Consider the following 19,549-nt stretch of genomic DNA (forward strand, 5'->3'; position numbering starts at 1 on the left):
TACATGTACAGCAGTTGCTGAAACAAAAACCTCAATTGACATTTTCTGTGAGTGGTTGCTTGGGAGTGAGTGACTTCTTTTGGTAACCTAAAATCTAAAATAGAGTTTAGAGGCTCTTGACTTAGTATTCTTTTAACAGTTGCTCTCCCCTTCCGTTTTAATTTTGTTTTTTGTTTTTTGAGACAAAGTTTCATGTGGCCCAAGTTGTGTAACTGAGGATGACCTAGAACTCCTGATCTTCCTGCCCCTTCCTCCTAGGTGTTGGGATTACAGGCGAGTGCCACTGCTGGCTTTAACTACTTTGAGCCAAGATAAAGCATGTTGCTTGGAACACCCTGGGATTGGCAGCTAACTCTCGTTGCAGCTCCGTTTGTTTTCTCATGTAGCATCTGTTACTGTTGGTGCACAGAAGTAAACTAGTTACTTGCTATTGGAATTGAGTATGGCTGGCTGATAGTGAGCTCCAGTTGGGATGGTGGGAAGTCGCACTATTCTATTCTCTTCTCCCGTCTCACTCGAGAAGACTGAACAAGTAGTTAATGGTTTGGTGAAGTTAGTGTTAGCAGAGCCAACATAAAGACTGGAATAAATTGTATATCAAAGTCATGTTTAGGAGTGTATGCAGTTGGCTTAATTATTTTGTCTTGTGATACTGGAATTGGACGGACAGTCTGACGCATGCCGAGACAGATGCCCTACCACTGAGTGACAGTCCCAGCCTGGAATTTGTTTTTTTTAAGTCTTAGGAAGGAACAAGGCTTTCCAAGGTAGATAGAAGGGCTGATGGCATTTACCCCAAACTGCCTGTGGCATGTGGTCATCTTATCTTACTGTAGACTGAATTTTCAAAGTCCGTTTTAGGTTTCTTTATTATTTTAGGTTGCTTTGTTTTATTTTAGAAGTGTTTCACATGCATGTATGTGTGTATGTTCTACATTTGTGCCAGGTGTCTTAAGGAAGTAAGGAGGTACTGAATCCCTTGGAATTGGTGTTATGAATGGTTGTGAGCCACTGTGTGGGTGCTGGGAACCTAATCTGAGCCCTCTGCCGGAGCAGTAAGTGTTCTTAACTGATGAGCCATCTCTCCAGCCCCTGTGGGATAAACTATGTATTTTTTCATTTTTATTTTATGTGTATTGGTGTTTTGCCATGAATATTGAGTTCCCTGGAACTGGAATTACAGACAGTTGTTAGCTGCCATGTGGGTGCTGGGAATTGAACCCGAGTCCTCTAGAAGAGCAGTAGGTGCTCTTAACCTCTGAGCCATCTCACCAGCCCCTGTGGAATAAACTTTGTGACCATCTGAGTTGTGTTACAGTTTCATTTAACCTTAAATCCTTATTCTTGCTGGGTGTGGTGGTGCATGCCTTTAGCACTTGGAAAGGAGAGGCCTGCAGATTTGTTTTGGGTTTATGGCTTCACTCACTTCCTGAGTAAGATGGGAGAAGATAATAGAATAGTGCCATACATACATACACTATGTCCACTTTCCCACCATCCCTGCTGGAACTCACTCTCAGCCAGCTAGTTACAAGTAAAAGACCCTTGTCTAAAAAAGTCTTTATTCCTCATGACTTGTATTTTATTTTATTTTTAGTTTTAAATGGTTTGTTTATTTTTATTTTATGTGCATCAGTGTTGCAACTGGAACTGGAGTTACAGTTGTGAGCTGCCATGTGGGTGCTGGGAATTGAACGTGAGTCCTCTGGAAGAGCAGCCAGTGCTCTGAACAGCTGAGCCATTTCTTCAGCCCCATGACTTGTATTTTAATTTGCCTTTTGCCATGTGCCACCATGACTGGCTTTTTACAATTTTCTTTTGAATTTTTAGTACTGTAAAAATTGTGAAATGAAACCTTGGTGAGTTCATGAAATTTCATTTGTATCAAAATATTAAAATTTCTTTTTACAGCAGTTTATTTATTGTGCATGGTTCACATGTGGAGGTGAGAGGACAGCTTGTTTGGGGGGGTCAATTCTTTTCTTCTATCATATGGATTCTGGGGGTCAAACTCAGTTCATCAGGCTTGGTAGTGATGTCTTCAGTCACTGAGACAACTAAATGGCCCATTATTATTATTTTGTTGTAAAATGTGCCCAGCTGTTATCATGCTTCAGCTATGATCATACTTTGGATTTATGACTTAAACAGATTCCATTCTTATTTTATCTTGCTCTACATTATAGAAAGGATACTTGGATTTTTTTTTTTCTATAGATAGGTCTTTTCTGAGTGTGTTTTTTGGGTTTTTTTTTTGGTTTTTTTTTCTCTTTTGTTTGTTTTTCGAGACAGGGTTTCTCTGTGTAGATGTGTTGGTTTTTTGTTGCTTGACTATTTTCCTGAGCTACTGCTGACAGAGAGTATGAAGCCCGCTTGGAAAGATACAGCGAGCGCATTTGGACCTGTAAGAGCACTGGAAGCAGTCAGCTAACACACAAGGAGGCCTGGGAGGAGGAACAGGAAGTTGCTGAACTGTGAGTAGCAGATGCCTTGCCCTTTGGCACCGTCTTCACTGTGTCAAGAAAGTTGGGTGGGGATAATCCACCCTTAAGGCAGTGTTTGTATGTAGAGGTTTGGGCCATGAATGGAGTACATTGTGGTAGTGTACAGTACTGGCGTCTGGGTGCTCTTGCTTAGTAGCATTTTGCTGGTATTTAAAAGTGTGCACTTACTGGGTATTTTACTAGGCCTTTGGGCGTTTTTTTTTTTTTAACCTTGTAAGTACTTTGGAAATACAATTCTAAGTAAAGGGCTGATAAGATCTAGAAGTAATATCAAGGCAACAAAAATCAGACTAAAACTGTATTGGCCAGAAGTTCTGCAAAATACACTTGGGAAATGTTTGATGTGATTTGGTAACTAAGAATAGAATGTAAGAAGTGATGGCAGATTATTGAAAAAGAGCGAAGGGGACTGACGAGATGGCTCTGTGTTAAGAGTACTTGTTGCTCTTGCAGAGCACCTGGGTTCAATTTCCAGCACCCACATGGTGGTTCACAACCATCCATAACTCCAGTTCCAGGGGATCTGATGCCCTCTTCTGACCTCCTTGGGCATCTGGCATGCGTGTAGTACGTGTATATTTAGTTAAGGTAGAAATCTTTATTTTCTGATTATGGCAGTATTCTGGGGAATGTTATTCAATGGTATAACACTTGCTCAGCATGCTCAGGGTCCCTGGTTTGATCTCTAGCATTGTTAAGAAAAAATAGTGTCCAGTTTTATTTTAAAAAGAAATAATTACTAACTAAATTCTGTGTTTAAAACACAAAACCCTGGGCTGGAGAGATGGCTCAGCAGTTAAGAGCACCGACTGCTCTTCCAGAGGTCCTGAGTTCAATTCCCAGCAACCACATGGTGGCTCACAGCCATCTATAATGAGATCTGGTGCCCTCTTCTGGCCTATAAGCATATGTGCAGATAGAACATTGTATACATAATAAATAAATCTTTAAAAAAAAAAAGATATGTGATCTAGAGTAAAAAAATCTGAACACTTACCATTCAGCCTCTATCTCCTGAAATAACCTCAGACAACGAACTTTTAAAACTTGATTGACTTGAGAGATTTAATAGAAAGAGATTGACTTTGTAGGGTATAGGTAGCTATGGATGGCATAGAGTGAAGCAAGATAATCCAAACCTAACACAAGGCTGAAGGTGCAGCTCTTTGGAAGGCTTGCTGACATTCCCCTGGTTCAATCTCTAGTACCTCAATAGGCACACTTAACCCTGGCATTTCTATGATTGTTCCCATACTTGATCCACTCCTCCCCAGTGCTTCAAATAAGTATAAAATGATATGGTTGAAATTGCACGTCTAGTTATCCATTTAGTTTGCTTTGTATTTTCTTTTAAAGGAATCCAACTGTGAATATCTTTGCATATAAAGCAGTTTTGATAAGTGTTGCCCACTTGCTTTTTTTCTTTTTTCGAGATTAACCTTATTTTCTGTGTATAGATGTTTTGCTTGCATGTATGTCTGTACACTATGTGAGTGCAGTGCTCTCAGAAGCTAGAATTCTCTTGAACTGGAGTTTCAGATATTTATGAGCTGTAATGTGGGTGCTGGGAATTGACCCTGGGTCCTGGAAGAGCAGCCAGTGTTCTTAACCACGGAGCCATCTCTTCATCCCTCCAGTTGCTTTTCAAAAGGACTGACACAGGCTGTTATCAGTGTCTGAGGACCACTTTGTGGTGTTCACTGCCATCCTTGGTGTGACAGTTACAATTACTTTTTGCTAGATACATGAGTGAAAGTGGTAACTTGTTTGACTTTGCTAGGGCTTTGGATTAAAGTCAGGAACTAACATGTACCCTTTCCTGGGGCAAATGTGATGGTGCACACCTTTAGTTCCAACAATCCAGGAGGCAGGGCAGACAGATCTCTGAGTTCAGTGCCAGCTGCACAGGGTTTTGCTTTGTTTTTCAATTTTTTTTAGATTTGTTTATTTTATTTTGTGCATTGTAGTATTTTGCCTGCCTGCATGTATGTGCAACACATGCTTGCTTGGCACATAAGGAGGTCAGACATTAGATCCCCTAATACTAGGGATGGTTGTGAGTTGTTGTTTGTGTGCTGGAAACTGATGTTGGGTCCTCTAAGAAGAGCAAATGCTCTTTCCTGTTGTGAGCCCTCTCTCCAGCCCGCTGTGTGCTCTTTAATCCTTGTTTCTTTTCCAGTGCTCTGCATGTATTTGCTGCAGAAATGTTTGTTTTGGGGAGGGAGTGAAATACATTGTCTGAAATCCTCAAGTAATAAAATTTTTCTTAAGTAGTATTTGTTTTACTGTTACCTTAAAATTGCCCTAAAATGCTAAGTTTTTTTTAAAAGAGTTTGAATGAATCTCTGGGTGAAGTTTCTTGTGTTTTCTTGCTAACCTTGACATTTATATATATATAGTTTGAAGGAAGAGTTCCCTACCTGGTACGAGAAGCTCGTTCTGGAAATGGTTCACCATAACACAGCCTCCCTAGAGAAGTTAGTGGACTCTGCCTGGCTGGAGATTATGACCAAATATGCTGTGGGAGAGGAGTGTGACTTTGAGGTAAGTGCCTGCATTCTTGTTTACTTTTGTTTGTTTGTTTGTTTTTTGAGAGAGAGTATCTCTGTAGCCCTGGCTGTCCTGGAAATTTACTCTGTAGACCAGGCTGGCCTTGAACTCAGAGATCGACCTGCCTCTGCCTCTGGAGTACCAGGATAAGAGGTGCTCGGTGCAACCACCCGACGATGAAATACTTTTTGAGAGAGTTTTATCTTACTCATTTTTTTGTTGCTTTGACTTAGGATGTTGCTCTACATCCCATGCTGGCTCAGAACTTATGTGCAGCCCAGGCTGTCCTCTGAGTTGTGGGACTCCTCCTGCCTCAGCCTCCCCAGTGTTGGGATCATAGATGAAGAAGAACGTGCACACATGCTTTCTTGCTGCTGCTGCTGCTGCTGCTGCTTCTTTCCCCTTTCTCTTTTAAGCAGTGTGACAGATTTATTTAAACACATTGTGTTTGTTTATTTATATATTGATGTTTATATATGTACGGGCACTCCTGTACAACAGTACATAGGTGGAGGTCAGAGAACAGCCTATGGGAGTTGGGTTTTGACTTGCACAGCTCAGATTGTCAGTTTGTTGGCACATGCCTTTATCATTGAACCATCTTGCCAGCATGAACATAGGTTTATTAAGAAAAAGTGAGAAAGAACTTCGGTGAGTAGAAGTGGCTCCAGGAAATGCTTTTCGAAGTAGGAGAAGAAAAATGTTTCCAGAAACAAAATAAAGCAACCTCTTATCTTTGCATGCTATTACTTAGATGTTGGCTTAAATAACTACCCGTCTTTGCAAACCGAGAATGTGATTGTTGGTTTTTTTAAGTGGCAGGCTGTCTGCTCAGTGGCAGAGTGAGTATGCTGTAGTAGCCAATAAGTGATAAGATCATTCAGTTCATATATGTCTGTCTGATACCTCACTCTGCTTACATTTTATTTCATTAATGTATTTAATGAATTTACACTCATTCTCTGTATTTTATATTTTTATTTGTAATGTCTGAAGTTATCAGTGATTTTGTTTACCAGCTGGTTTGGTTTTGAGATAGTCTCACTATAGGCTAGGCGGGCCTTAATGTTTAAGCAGTTCTCTGGCTTGGTCTCTTTGTAGTTGTTGTTTTTGAGACAGGGTCTTTCTACATAGTCTTACCAGTTCTGGAACTCACTTTGTAGACCAGACTGATTTCCAACTCAAAGAGATCCACATGCCTCTCCCTTTAAGTGCATGCTATATAAACCTGGCTGGCTATTGAGTTCTAATCACATTCCTGGTATCAGTCACATCTTGACAAAAAACAGATGGTGGGCTTGAATGGTGTAATTGAATTGAGTTTAGTAAAGGGACTTTTGAAGTCGGACAACAGTCTGATCTAGCACAAAGAACACTTTACCAGAAGTCCTGGTTGCTATGAGCAGTAGGGAGATTGTCATTTCTAAACAAACCTCAAGGAAACAAAGGAAGGCAGTGGGTCCAGAAAGTAGAAATGAGTTGGGCAGTGGTGGTTCACGCCTTTAATCCCAGTACTCTGGAGTTTAGCAGTTCTTTTATTTCTTTTTAATTACCCGTGTGGGTATGAGTATGTGAATGCGGGTGTGCGTGTGTGTGTGTGTGTGTGTGTGTGTGTGTGTGTGTGCGTGTGTGTGTGTGTGTAGGATTTCTTTTTAATTACCTATGTAGGATGAGTATGTGACTGCAGATGTCCATGGATACTGGAGGTGTCTGATCGATCCTCCTTGAACTGGAGTCAAAGGTGGTTGTGTGCACATTTGGATGTGGGTGCTTTGAACCCTCCCTAAGTTCACTGTAATCCCTGAGCTCTCTCTCCAGTCTCTGCTTTTGTGTCTGTTTGAGACGGGGTTTGATTGTAGTTCAGGCTGCTCCGTAAATCCGTAGGACTAGGCTTGCCTTTCCTGTGTCAGTCCTCCTGCAACTTCCTCTAGAGTTCTGGGATCCCAGTCACGTGCCACCATGCCCAGCTCCTTTCGTTTCTGTGGTGAGACAGTTAGATAGTGCAGTAGACTGACATTCAAAACGGGACCAGACAACTGGTCTGTAATGGGCACTGAAGGGTAAGTAAGTGGGGAAAAGGTAGTCCTTTAGCAGGTGGGTTCTGTAACGACTGGATATGGATTTAGACAGCTTCTTTTTGAAAAATGAAAGTAAGTTCTTGTCTGGATATGGTGATACACACTTGTAATCCTAGTACTTGAGAGAAAAGGACAGGAGGATTACCACAAAGGTTAGGTGAGTTTGCTCTGCATGGTGAGTTCCAGGTTGCACAGGACTACAGTGAGATCCCCTCTCAGAAAATAAACCAAAAAGCACACAAGGTTCTTGAACTGTACTTGGTATATATTAAGCTAGCACTGCAATTACTCTTAGTACATTAGTACATGAATTATGCAATAAAGTATTATTTCTTTAAGATCGATTTTACTTTATGAATGTTTTGCCTGCATGAATGTATGTGTACCAAACACATGCCTGTTGGATCCCCTAGAACTGGGGTTACAGATAGTTGTGAGTACCATATGGGTGCTAGGAACCAAACCCCTGTCCTCTGCAAGAGCAAGTGCTCTTAACTGCTAAGCCATCTCGCCAGCCCTCTGTTTTATTCTATTTTAAAATATTCTGTTGTTGAAACAAGGCTCTGCTGTGTAGCCCAGGCTGACCTTGAGCTCACTGTGTAGGGGATGCTGGAGAGGTCCTGATCTTCCTGCCTCAGCCTCCTGGGGATTATAGATTGGCTTAATATTTTTGTACCAGATCATTTGTTTGTTTAGTTCAGTGGTTCTCAACATGTAGGTCAAAACCAAATATCCTGGATATCAGATATTTACGATTCATAACAGCAGCAAAATTACAGTTATGAAGTAGCAATGAAATAATTTTATGGTTGGGGGTCACCACACATGAGGTGTCACAGTATTAGGAAGGTTGAGAACCACTGGTTTAGTCGATTTTTGAAACTGGGTCTTTGAAGTCCAGGCTGGCATGGAGTTCACTGTGTATTGCAGACTGGTTTTGAACTCAAAGCAATCCTTCCCCACCCTTCTAAGACATGATACTGTGTCAGGCTCATTTTATTTGTTAAGATACTTTATTTAGGCCTAGAAATCTGAGAAACAAAGTTTACCGTGCCTGGGTACTTCAGAGTTTTTATGAAATTTTTGTTTGCTAGGTGTCTTAGTCACTGTTCTATTGCTGTGAAGAGACACCATGATTAAAGTAACTTTTTTGTTTTGTTTTGTTTTTCAAGGCAGGCTTTCACTGGGTAGCTCTGGCTGTCCTGGAACTTGCTTTGTAGACCAGGCTGGCCTCCAGCTCACAGAGATCTGTCTGCATCTGCTCCCGAGTGCTGGGATTAAAAGTGTGCGCACTACCACCCAACTTAGAGTAACTCTTGTAAAGGAAAACATTGAATTAAGGGCTTGCTTACAGTTTCAGAGGCTTAGGTCATTGTCGTCATGGTAGGGAGCATAGAGGAACACATGGCATGGGACAGTAGCTGAGAGTTACATCCTGATCCACAGGCAGAGACAGACAGACAGGCATACTGGGACTTTGGATTTTTTTTTTTTTTCTTTCATTTTTTTTTTTGAGACAGGGTTTCTCTGTGTAGTTTTGGTGCCTGTCCTGGAACTCACTCTGTAGCCCAGGCTGGCCTCGAACTCACAGAGATCCACCTGTCTCTGCCTCCCGAGTGCTGAGATTCTTAGCTTGGACTTGGAAACCTCAAAGCCCACCCCTAGTGACACACTTCTAACAAGGCCCTACCTTCTAATCCTTTCAAAGAGTGCCACTCTCTGGTGACTTAAGCGGTCAAATATATGAGCCTATGGGGCCATTCTTATTCAAATCACCACATTAGGCATGTGTACTGGGTCATGTTTTCTATTTCTTTAGGCTTCTAGTTCTATTTACTTATTAAGTATCTCTTAATTTTCTCTACCACTTGTATAGGTTGGAAAGGAGAAAATGCTCAAGGTAAAGATTGTGAAGATTCATCCTTTGGAGAAAGTTGATGAAGAGGCTGCTGAGAAGAAATCTGATGGGGCCTGTGATTCTCCGTCAAGTGACAAAGAGAATTCCAGTCAGATGGCTCAGGACCACCAGAAGAAGGAGGCGGCAGGGGTCAAAGAGGAGGAAGGCAGGAGAGAGAGCATCAGTATGTATGAGGCTAGCCGTGCTCTTCAGTCACAGAGTAGAGCATGCATAGCAACCACATGCATAAGTAGGTTTTCATACCGACCTGATTGTATTCGTTATGATTCCAAAAGCCACTAAAACTCCCTAAATAATTAATACTATTCCTAACCAAGATGTAAAGAAAATTGGATTTCCTTTTTTTTTTTTTTCCCTTTTGATTCAGAGTCTGAATATGTAGTCTAGGTTGGCCTCAAATTTGGAGAGGTCCTCTTGTCTCTGTCTCCTAAATTCTAGGATTATAGGTATGCACCAACATTCACCCAGGATTCTTTCCTACTCTTTGGTGGTGGTTGTTTGTCGCTTTGATTTTTTTTTTTTTTTTTTTTTTGAGACAAGGTCTTACAATGTAGCCCTGGCTGGCTTGGAACTTACTAGGTAGGCCAGGCTGTCCTGGAACACATGGATATAAGCCTGCCTCTGACTCCATAGTGCTGGGATAAAGGATGTGTGCCACCATGCCCTTCCCTCTTTTCTTTTTTTAAAGATTCTATTTTTATTTATTTTATGTATATGAGTGCTGTATCTGCATGTGCACCTTTATAGTGGAAGAAGGCCTCAGATCTCACTATAGGTGGTGGTGAGCCACCATGTGGGTGCTGGGAATCGAACTCAGGACCTCTGGAAGAGCAGCCAGTGCTCTTAACTGCTGAGCCGTCTCTCCAGCCCTTCCTTTTACTCTTAAAGCTGAAAACATGTAGGTATGGAGAGAGGAGGCAGTGGTCCAGGCAGACAAAGCACATTCTTTTTTATTTTTTTAAATAATTTATTTAAATTGATTTCATGTGCATTGTATGAGGGTGTCAGGTCCCTGGAACTAGAGTTATGGACAGTCATGTGCTGCCATGTGGGTGCTGGGAATTGAACCCCGGCCCTCTGGAAGAGCAGTCGTGCTCTTAACCACCGAGCCGTCTCTCCAGCCCCATTTTTTTTTTTAAATAGACAAAGAACATTCTAATCCTTCCTATTCTTTACAGTGCAAGCTAGTGTGGTGGCTTTCAGATCCTCTGTTTTTCTGTTTGTCTCTTTTTATCTAACTCTTAGGAAGGAGCCACTAGAATCACTCACTGTGATGTCCAAAAATAATTTTTACAGACCTGGAGACTAAAATAATGTTTTACAGTTAGAAGAACTAAAAACATTGCTCACTAGGAAAAGTACTCTTGAGAGTACTACCATATCCTAAGCCTTTATTATTTATTTAATTTGACTGTTTAGATAAGGAAATTAACTGCAGTAGAATCCTTTTGTCTCAAAATGATTACACAGTGTTTGTTGTATATGATCTGTAAATAATTTTACCTCACCGTTTGAATTGCCACTTTGTCTGCCATCCATTCTGTCATGCTCAGGTGGTTTGGATCCATGCTGATTATTTTGGAAGGCCTTAGAGTTGTCTGAAGGACACTTCTGAGACTAGTTGTAGCTGGCCGTGCAGTGTTGTTATTTCTGTTGTGAATGCACATGCCTACCATTTCCAGTTTCTCTCCTGAAGTTTTGTTTATTTATAAGTTTATTCTATTTGTATCTATGTGTATGTGTGAGAGTCTGTGTAAGTGTATGCCGCATGTATGTAGGTACACAGAGGCTAAGAGAAAGATCCACTGGATTCAGAGTTACAGGTGGTTGTGAATCATCCAGTGTGGGTGCCAGGAACCGAACTTGGGTCCTCTGGAAGAGAACAGCGAGTGCTCTTAACTATTGAGCCATCTTGCCAGCCCTCAAAATGTGGGACTTCTGATTACCTGAGGTTGCAAATTGTTTTTGTGGGGTAGGAAAAAGGGTTAATATATGAACAGGAACACAGCGTGTTAGCTATGTGTTCTTGTTTTGGCTTGATGTTTTATTCTTTGTTTTTTTTAACACTGGATCGATCTCTTGTGACTAAGACTAGCCTTGAATTTCTGATCCTCCTGTTTGGATTGTAGATAGGTGTGTACCACCACACCCAATGATACTCTTAGGTCCTGGTGAGAATATTGTCTGCTCTTCCTACTGACCAGTGACTAGTTCCTTTGTACTGTTAGGATTTAACTTCTATCTTAACTTTTTACATTTTTTTACTTTGCTTTGCAACAGGGACTCAAGTAGTCTAGGCTATCTTCATGCCCACTGTAGCTGAGGGAGATGTTCTTGACCTTTCCACCTCTACCTGGAGAATACTGGGTCATAGGCTTGTGCACCAAGTGTACCAAGTACTTGGCACCTTTTCTTCACAGGCTCCTTGACAGCCTAGGACTGTAATTTGCTCTGTAACCCATACTTGCCTTACTCTCTTGAGTTCTGGGCTTACAGGTATATCAAATGTTTACCACCATGCCTGTATTAATTTCTGCCTTCTAATGACTTACGATACAGTTTTTAATCAGGTTGCAGATGACCTCTTACTTGTCAGGTACAGAATTTTTTTTTTTTTAAGACTTGTTTTACTTTTTGAATTTTTAAAAATTGTGTGTGTGTGAGTGTTTTGCCTGCATGTATGTCTGTGCACCACTTGCATGCCTGGTGCCTATGGAGGCCAGAAGGTGTCAGATTGTGCGGAATTGGAGATATAGATGTGAGCTGCCATGTGGGTGCTGGAAATCAAACCCAGGTCTTCTGGAGAAATAGCCAGTTTGTTTTTTGTTTGTTTGTTTGTTAACTTTATTTTCTGTTGATGGGTATTTCACCTGCATGTATGTCTGTGCACCACATGCATGCAGTGCCCACCAAGGCCACTAGAGGGCATTAGAGTTTCCTGGAACTGGGATCACCTATGCTTGTGAGTCATTGTGAGTGCTGGGAACCAAACCTTGGTCCTCTGAAAAAGCAACCTCTGCAGCTCTGAACCTCCGAACTATCTCACCAGTCCCAGTTGTTTTTTGTTACATTTAACACTGGCGGTTATCCTGACTTTTTTAACCTTGTTTTATTATTTCCTTATTTTATGTGTATAGGTGTTTTGCCTTGATGTATATCTTTACCATATGGATGCCTGGTGCCTACAGAGGCCAGAAAAAGGCATTGGGTCCTCTGGAGTTACAGACAGTTGTGAATCACCATGTGGGTGCTGGGAATCTAACCCAGGTCCAGGCCATCTTTTTAGCCCATTACTCATACGCTTTTTAGCTGTTTCATGCTCACCTTCCAGAGTATTCCTTTTCTGTGCTCAGAGTATCTGTGCTTGTCAGACTGTATTGTGGCTTGTAATCATTTACTTAACTGACTTTTTGTGTAGCTAGCTCCTTGAAGTTACAGGTATCACATCTCATCTTTGGGTATTACAGGTATTACATCTCACCATTGCCTGTGTAAGTGAGGAACTGAGTCAAGTTATTAGTTGTGAGTGAATAAGCTGAATTAAAATAATTTATTATTATTATTTGCTAATTTTCTATTGATTTGACTAGATGACAGAGCACGTAGGTCTCCACGAAAACTTCCTACTTCGTTAAAAAAAGGAGAAAGGAAATGGGCTCCTCCAAAATTTCTGCCTCACAAATACGATGTGAAGCTACAAAATGAAGATAAGGTTGGTTAACCCTCTTCCATTAATAGAGTTTAAGACAATATTAGAGGGCTGGTTTTCTTGGAGAAAATGTGCTAAGGAAAAATGTAAAGGAATGTCTTCATCATAGAAATTTGGAGTGTTTTCTGACTTCTTTAGAAGGTAGTATGCCTTTTCTTTGTAGGAATTGGCAGACTATAAGAATAACTTTGCATTTGAGCATCTCAGTTTGAAAACTAGAAACTTTTACTATTAGTCACATCATTGCTAAGGAATTTTCATTTGCTTTTTTCAAAGTAAAAGAAGAGGTATTTGTAACGTAAGTGAGGTTACAAGACGAATCACCTCCTATAGTGCTTTTATAAGGAATCTTGAAAACTTCAGCTAATAACTTGTCATAGTCGGTACCCTTAACGTCGCATAGTACTACTTTTTTACTTTTGCTTTTTTTAAACTCTTCCTACTCTCGTGCTAGGTATTGAACTTAGCCTTGCTGTGGTAAGCAAATATTCTATACTGAGTTACATCCCCAACTATAAGGTGTTTGGCTTTTACATTTTTAATTTTTCATGTGGGACTAAGGCTCAGTCCCAGCCCTTCCTGCATGTTAGACAAGTGCTGTCTATCGTGGAGCTATTTCCAGTCCTGCTTTTTAATGTATCCTTTAACATGTTCAGAGTCGGGATGTGTTAAAAAGCAGCTGGCAAGGGTTTATTTCCTTGCTCTAATCCTGGTAATTGGGTATGGAAGCAGGAGACTCAGGAGTTGAAGGTCATCCTTTGTCACACAGTGGGGTCGAGGGAGCCTGGGCTACATGAGACCTTGAGTCAGAAAACAACAGTTCTTAAGTTGTAAATAAACTGTATGGGCTGGGCGGTGGTGGCGCATGCCTTTAATCCCAGCGCTCGGGAGGAAGAGCCAGGTGGATCTCTGTGAGTTCGAGGCCAGCCTGGTCTACAGAGTGAGATCCAGGACAGGCTCCAAAACTATACAGAGAAACCCTGTCTTGAAAAACCAAAAAAAAAAAAAAAGAAGAAGAAGAAAATACATGTTTCATTGATTATACCTTAGATTTAAGAAATATTGGCATATTATTTTCGTGTTTCTACATGTACATGAATAGAATTTTAAATTTAATTGGGAAGAGGACTAGGATGTTGAAGACAATCATATGTTTGTTTTCATAGATAAGCCTTTCATACAAGAAGCTGCTCAGCCCTGTGAGGTTTAACACTGGCAAAGATCTTCTATGGGAAGAATCGCCAACCAGTTTTTTTGCCTTTTGCTTTGAGGCAGGGTCTTGCTGTATAGCTGTGGCTTTGCCTAAAGCTGTGTAATCCAAGCTGGTCTCAAAACTTGTAACAATCATCTTGAGTGCTGGGATTACAGAAGTGTGGTACCATGGTTTTTTTGGAGGGGGGAGTAGGGAAGAGAAACTTTTTTTTTTTTTTTTTTTTTTTTTTGGTTTTTCGAGACAGGGTTTCTCTGTGTAGCTTTGCGCCTTTCCTGGGACTCACTTGGTAGCCCAGGCTGGCCTTGAACTCACAGAGATCCGCCTGGCTCTGCCTCCCGAGTGCTGGGATTAAAGGCGTGCGCCACCACCGCCCGGCATAGAGAAACTTTTTTGTTTGTATTATTCTCTCTCCCCGTTGCTTAGAATTTTGACAGCTCCTACTGTTTTACAGTTAGTGATCTGAACACATAGGTGGATTTCTTACCTCTCATTTAATGATTAGCTAGTTAAAACATGCTGGGCAAACTCATCTACTTTCATTTATTTTCCTAATGATGGTACAGATTGTTGACAAGTCATAAGCACTGGTTATGGGAAAATAAAGTTCAACCAAAAAATAAATGATTTGTCATCCCACACTTGGAGATAATCATTGGTGCATATGAACTGGTTATCAGTAGTTAGGACTCCAGTGGCTTTTAAAGGTAGAGAAAAAAATATAATAAATGTATTGTTTGTATCTTGCCCCTTTCATTTACTTAGAATAAGCATCTGTGGTTTTCTTTTGTTTGTTTGTTTGATTGATTTTTGGTTTTTCAAGACAGGTTTTCTCTGTATAACAGTCCTGGCTGTCCTAGAACTCATTCTGTAGACCAGGCTGGGCTCGAACTCATTGAGATCTGCCTCTGCCTCTCAAGTGGTGGGATTAAAAGTGTGCGCCACTACCAGCCAGCTCATTAAATATTCTTAAACTGTAAAGTGAAATAGTAGTGTTTGAAATAGTCACTGGAGTAGCTTATGAAACATGGAGATTCCTCCGCTCTCCTACTGGAACTGCCTCTGACTCAAAGCTTTTGGTGAAGCCCAGACAACTGCTTTGTTTTTCTTTTGTGTTTTTGTTGTTTGGTTTTCGAGACAGAGTTTCTCTGAGTAGCCCTGGCTGTCCTGGAACTCCCTCTGTAGATCAGGCTGGCCTCGGAACTCAGAGATCCACATGCCTCTGCCTCCTGAGTGCTGGGAACAAAGGTGTGTGCTACCACCACCACTCGGTTTTCTTCTGTATTTTTGAGACAAGGTTTGGCTATATGTTACCCAGGCTGGCCACAAGCTCACTGTCATCCTCCCTCAGCCTTTCAGTGCTGAGATTATAGGAATGCACCAAGCATGAATCCTTGATGGATGGATCTTTAGGTAATCCTCATCCTCTTCTACTAAAAGACTTCCTGTTTACTTCCCAAGATAAAGTCATAGCCAGAGAAGTTGCTGGTGTGAAGTTAGAAAGTGTATACTCATTTTAATTGACATTTTATTCACAAATTACCTAGGGATTCTTTTAAGTTGAAATTGTATCTCAAAATTCTGCCTTTTCTTCTAGTTTATAGGTGTCCGTCTGTCCGTTCCCCTCCCCCTCCCCCATGGAGTTACAATTCATTCTTTCTCTTTTGGAGACGATGTGTTTGTTCTCATTGCTTAATTGCTTATGGTCCCAGTGCTGAGTTCTTTGTTACTTTTTCACCTAGATCATCAGCAATGTGCCAGCAGACAGCTTGATTCGAACAGAGAGACCACCAAATAAGGAGATACTTCGGTACTTTATTCGGCATAATGCCTTACGTGCCGGTACTGGTGAAAATGCACCTTGGGTGGTAGAAGATGAATTGGTGAAGAAATATTCCCTGCCTAGCAAATTCAGTGACTTTTTACTTGACCCGTATAAGGTAAGGTCACTGTTAATGTTGGACACCTAAATAAAGCATTGCTAGATAAGTTCCTGTTCTCTAGTAACTCACAGTAGAATTAGATTTATGGCAGATTTTGAACTCTTCAAGCCGGGGTTTCTTTTTGTAGCTTTGACTGTCCTGGAACTAGTTCGGTAGACCAGGCTGGCCTTGAACTCAAAGAGATCCACCTACCTCTGCTTCTCAAATGCTGGCGTTAAAATCGTGCACCACCACTGCCCAGATAGATTGTGAACTCTTTTTTTTTTTTTTTTTAAAGATTTATTTATTATGTACACAGAAGAGGGAGCCATATCTCATTACAGATGGTTGTGAGCCACCATGTGGGTGCTGGGAATTGAACTCAGGACCTCTAGAAGAGCAGTTGGTGCTCTTAACTTCTGAGCCATCTCTCCAGCCCCAGATTGTGAACTCTTAACAACCGATAATTCATTCAGGAACTGAAGCAAAGATCATGGATGGATGATGCTTATTGGCTTGTTCTCTGTGGCTTGCTTGATCTACTTTCTTACACAACTCGTAGCCACCCTCCCAGCTGTGGGGGTGGCACCACCCACAGAAAGCTGGGCCTTCTCAAATCAATCATCAGTCAAGAAAGTGCTTTTTAGTCTTGCCTGTGGGCAGTTTGATGGAAGCATTTTCTCAGTTGAGATTCCTTTTCCATATAACTCTAGCTAGGGTCAAGCTAACAAAATACTAACCAGGATGTTAATAAAAGTTTAAAAATTTTATTAACTAAACTGAATTTATGTGCTGAACATAGTGATGCACACCTTTAATCTGAGATGCAGAGGCAGACAGATCTCTGAGTTAGAGGCCAGCAAGCACTAATTAGAACCAAATAAAAGTGGGTGATGAGCCAAGATTTTGGCTTAGGCACCTCCCCCAACTCCTTTGTCTCCATTCTTCTTTCTGTGGGAAGTTCTGGGCCCAGTATCCAGCACTGCAGCAAAACGAAACAAAATCAAAAAAATCTTCCCAACTAACTTACTAAAAACATAGAGATGGAGATAAGGTCTGTATGAATATTGCCTTCAAACTCCTGCTGTGTTGTTTGAGTGACTGAGAAGAGTGGGAAAGGTTGGGGTTGTCTCTTGGTGGTAGAGTACTTGTCTATCATGAGAGGCCCTGGGTTCCGTCCCCCGTGCAGTGAGAAAAGAGAGAGACGAGATATGTGCATGTGGTAGCACCTGACTTCAGTCCCAACACTCAGGAAGTAAGTGGATCTTTGTGGGTTCAACTCTATAGTCTGGTCTACACAGTAAGTGCCAGGATTACATAGCGAGACCCTGTCTCAAAACAAACAGACAAATAAAAAACCCAAACAAGTGGAATAAGAATCAGGCATGTGAGTCTGGAGAGATGGCTGAATGGTTAAGAACACTTGCTTCTCTCCTAGAGGACCCAGCTTCAGCACATCATGTCAGGCAGCTGACAACTGGCTGAGACTTCACTCCTACAAGTGTGACACCTCTGGCACTCAGCTCACCTGCACTCATGTGTACAGATCACATAAAGACAGAAACATACACACCTACCAAGATACCAGGCACTCATCGACAGTGTTTCCAGTTGGTCTGACTGCTTAGATAGACTGTTTGATTATTAAATTCTGTTTCAGATTGAATTGCTGTAGATTATTTCCCCATTGTTGTAGACCCAGAAACATTTTCTCTGCCATACAGTCCTGGTGTCCTGTTCTTTGTGATGAGAACAAAGAAGAATACTATACATTCTTTTTTTCTTGTGGCCTCTCATGTAACTGTCATAACTATTTAGCAGTGAGAAAGGGCCTTCGCCAAAAAATTTTAATATTTTTATTCCGGTTTTTCCATTCTTTCTTCCCCTCTGTATTAGTCTTGTAGAATTGTGCTGAGTGGAAGATAGGGGAGACCCTTAGCACATAAGTGGTTTTATGCTTTTTCAGATCCCCCTGAGTCCAGCCATGCCGGCTCCCATTTGGCTGTGACTACCCAGCATGCTTCATGCTGAGATGATCCAGCTACTGAAGGACTGCTCACGCGGGAGCCGGCCTGTTGGGAGGGGGTTGGGTGAGTTTATTTCTTCATTTTTTTTAGGAAGAAACAAATTTTTCTTTTTTAAATGTGGTATGACTTGATGAAAATAGTGGCTGGAACTCTTCTCAATTAACTGACCATATTATTTCTTCTTAACAGTATACTTCTAAGCAGAAGTGAAAGCACCTTATTTTAAATTGTATTTAAATTATTTAATTATTTTAAAAAATAGAAATAGCCGGGCGGTGGTGGCGCACGCCTTTAATCCCAGCACTCGGGAGGCAGAGCCAGGTGGATCTCTGTGAGTTCGAGGCCAGCCTGGGCTACCAAGTAAGTTCCAGGAAAAGGCACAAAGCTACACAGAGAAACCCTGTCTCGAAAAACCAAAAAAAAAAAAAAAAAAAAAATAGAAATAGAATCATTGAGTTGGACATCCCAGTTCTAATGATACCTGTTAAAGGTATCTATTTAAAATCTTAAAGTGAAGTTTTGTCTTGATTAGTCTCTCCCCCCCCCCCCTTTTTTTTTTTTTTCCTTTTTGGTTTTCGACACAGGGTTTCTTTGTGCAACAGCCCTGGCTGTCCTGGAACTCACTTTGTAGACCAGGCTGGTCTCGAACTTAGAGATCCACCTGCCTCTGCTTCCTGAGTGCTGGGATTAAAGGTGTGTGCCACTGCTGCTGGCTAGTGTCTGTCTGTCTGTCTGTCTGTCTCTCTCTCTCTATTTGTTTTTTTTTTTTTTGTTTTTTGAGACAGGGTTTCTCTATGTACTTTTGGTGCCTGTCCTGGATCTCGCTCTGTAGACCAGGCTGGCCTCGAACTCACAGAGATCCGCCTGGCTTTGCCTCCTGAGTGCGCCACCGCCGCCTGACTAGTCTCTTTTCTTTAAGACTTTTAGTATGCACCTGAGCATCAGCTGGAGTGTTGGTGTGTTTGTGCAGTTGTTTGGACTACTTGAAGAGGAAGCCAGTCTGAAAGCATACACTTGTTTTCACTTGCTGCTGGGGTTTGCAAGACTGTCTCAGAAATACTTCACTATTTGAAATACTTATATTATTACTGTCTATAAATGAATGTAACATTGAATGAGTTACTGACTTTTGCTTATTCCTCTTTAACATTTTGATATTTAGTTCTGGGAAACTACAACCAGGAAATTCTACTTTGGGGGAAGGTATCTCAGGAGTCGTGGTTAGAGTTGTTCTGTAGGATGGTGAAACCTTTGTCCTGAGAAGGCTGCTATGGAGCAAAACATTCAGTTTTAATTGGGCACTAAAGCAGCCAGTTAAAAGACTAACCTATGGGGCTGGAGAGATGGCTTAGAGGTTAAGAGCACCGGCTGCTCTTCCAGGGGTCCTGGGTTCAATTTCCAGCACCCACATGGTGGCTCACAACCATCTGTAATGAGATCTGGTGCCCTCTTCTGGCCTGCAGGGATATATGCAGACAGAACACTCACTATACATAATAAATAAATCTTTAAAAAAAAAAAAGACTAACCTATAGTTGATAGGGCTTTTTTTTTTTTTTTTTTTTTTTTTCCCCATTTTGAGATAGACTCTCATTATATAGCCAGGCCTGCCTCAGCTTCCTGAGGGACTG

The 19,549-nt window shown here is 41.3% G+C and overlaps 1 protein-coding gene across 1 annotated transcript in view; it reads left to right on the forward strand.

Moving 5' to 3' along the window:
• Positions 1 to 1,937: 1,937 nt before the first annotated feature.
• Baz1b (bromodomain adjacent to zinc finger domain 1B) overlaps positions 1,938 to 19,549 on the forward strand; it is a 50,692-nt gene continuing 33,080 nt past the window's right edge. Inside the window, exons 1-6 of the mRNA XM_059249784.1 lie at positions 1,938 to 1,945; positions 2,358 to 2,474; positions 4,904 to 5,048; positions 9,009 to 9,213; positions 12,641 to 12,762; positions 15,712 to 15,909. Of these exons, the coding sequence (XP_059105767.1) occupies positions 1,938 to 1,945; positions 2,358 to 2,474; positions 4,904 to 5,048; positions 9,009 to 9,213; positions 12,641 to 12,762; positions 15,712 to 15,909 (795 nt within the window). The remainder of the gene's footprint in view (positions 1,946 to 2,357; positions 2,475 to 4,903; positions 5,049 to 9,008; positions 9,214 to 12,640; positions 12,763 to 15,711; positions 15,910 to 19,549) is intronic.

This window comes from Peromyscus eremicus, chromosome 23 (assembly GCF_949786415.1).
Source record: "Peromyscus eremicus chromosome 23, PerEre_H2_v1, whole genome shotgun sequence".
Taxonomy (NCBI): Eukaryota; Metazoa; Chordata; class Mammalia; order Rodentia; family Cricetidae; genus Peromyscus; species Peromyscus eremicus.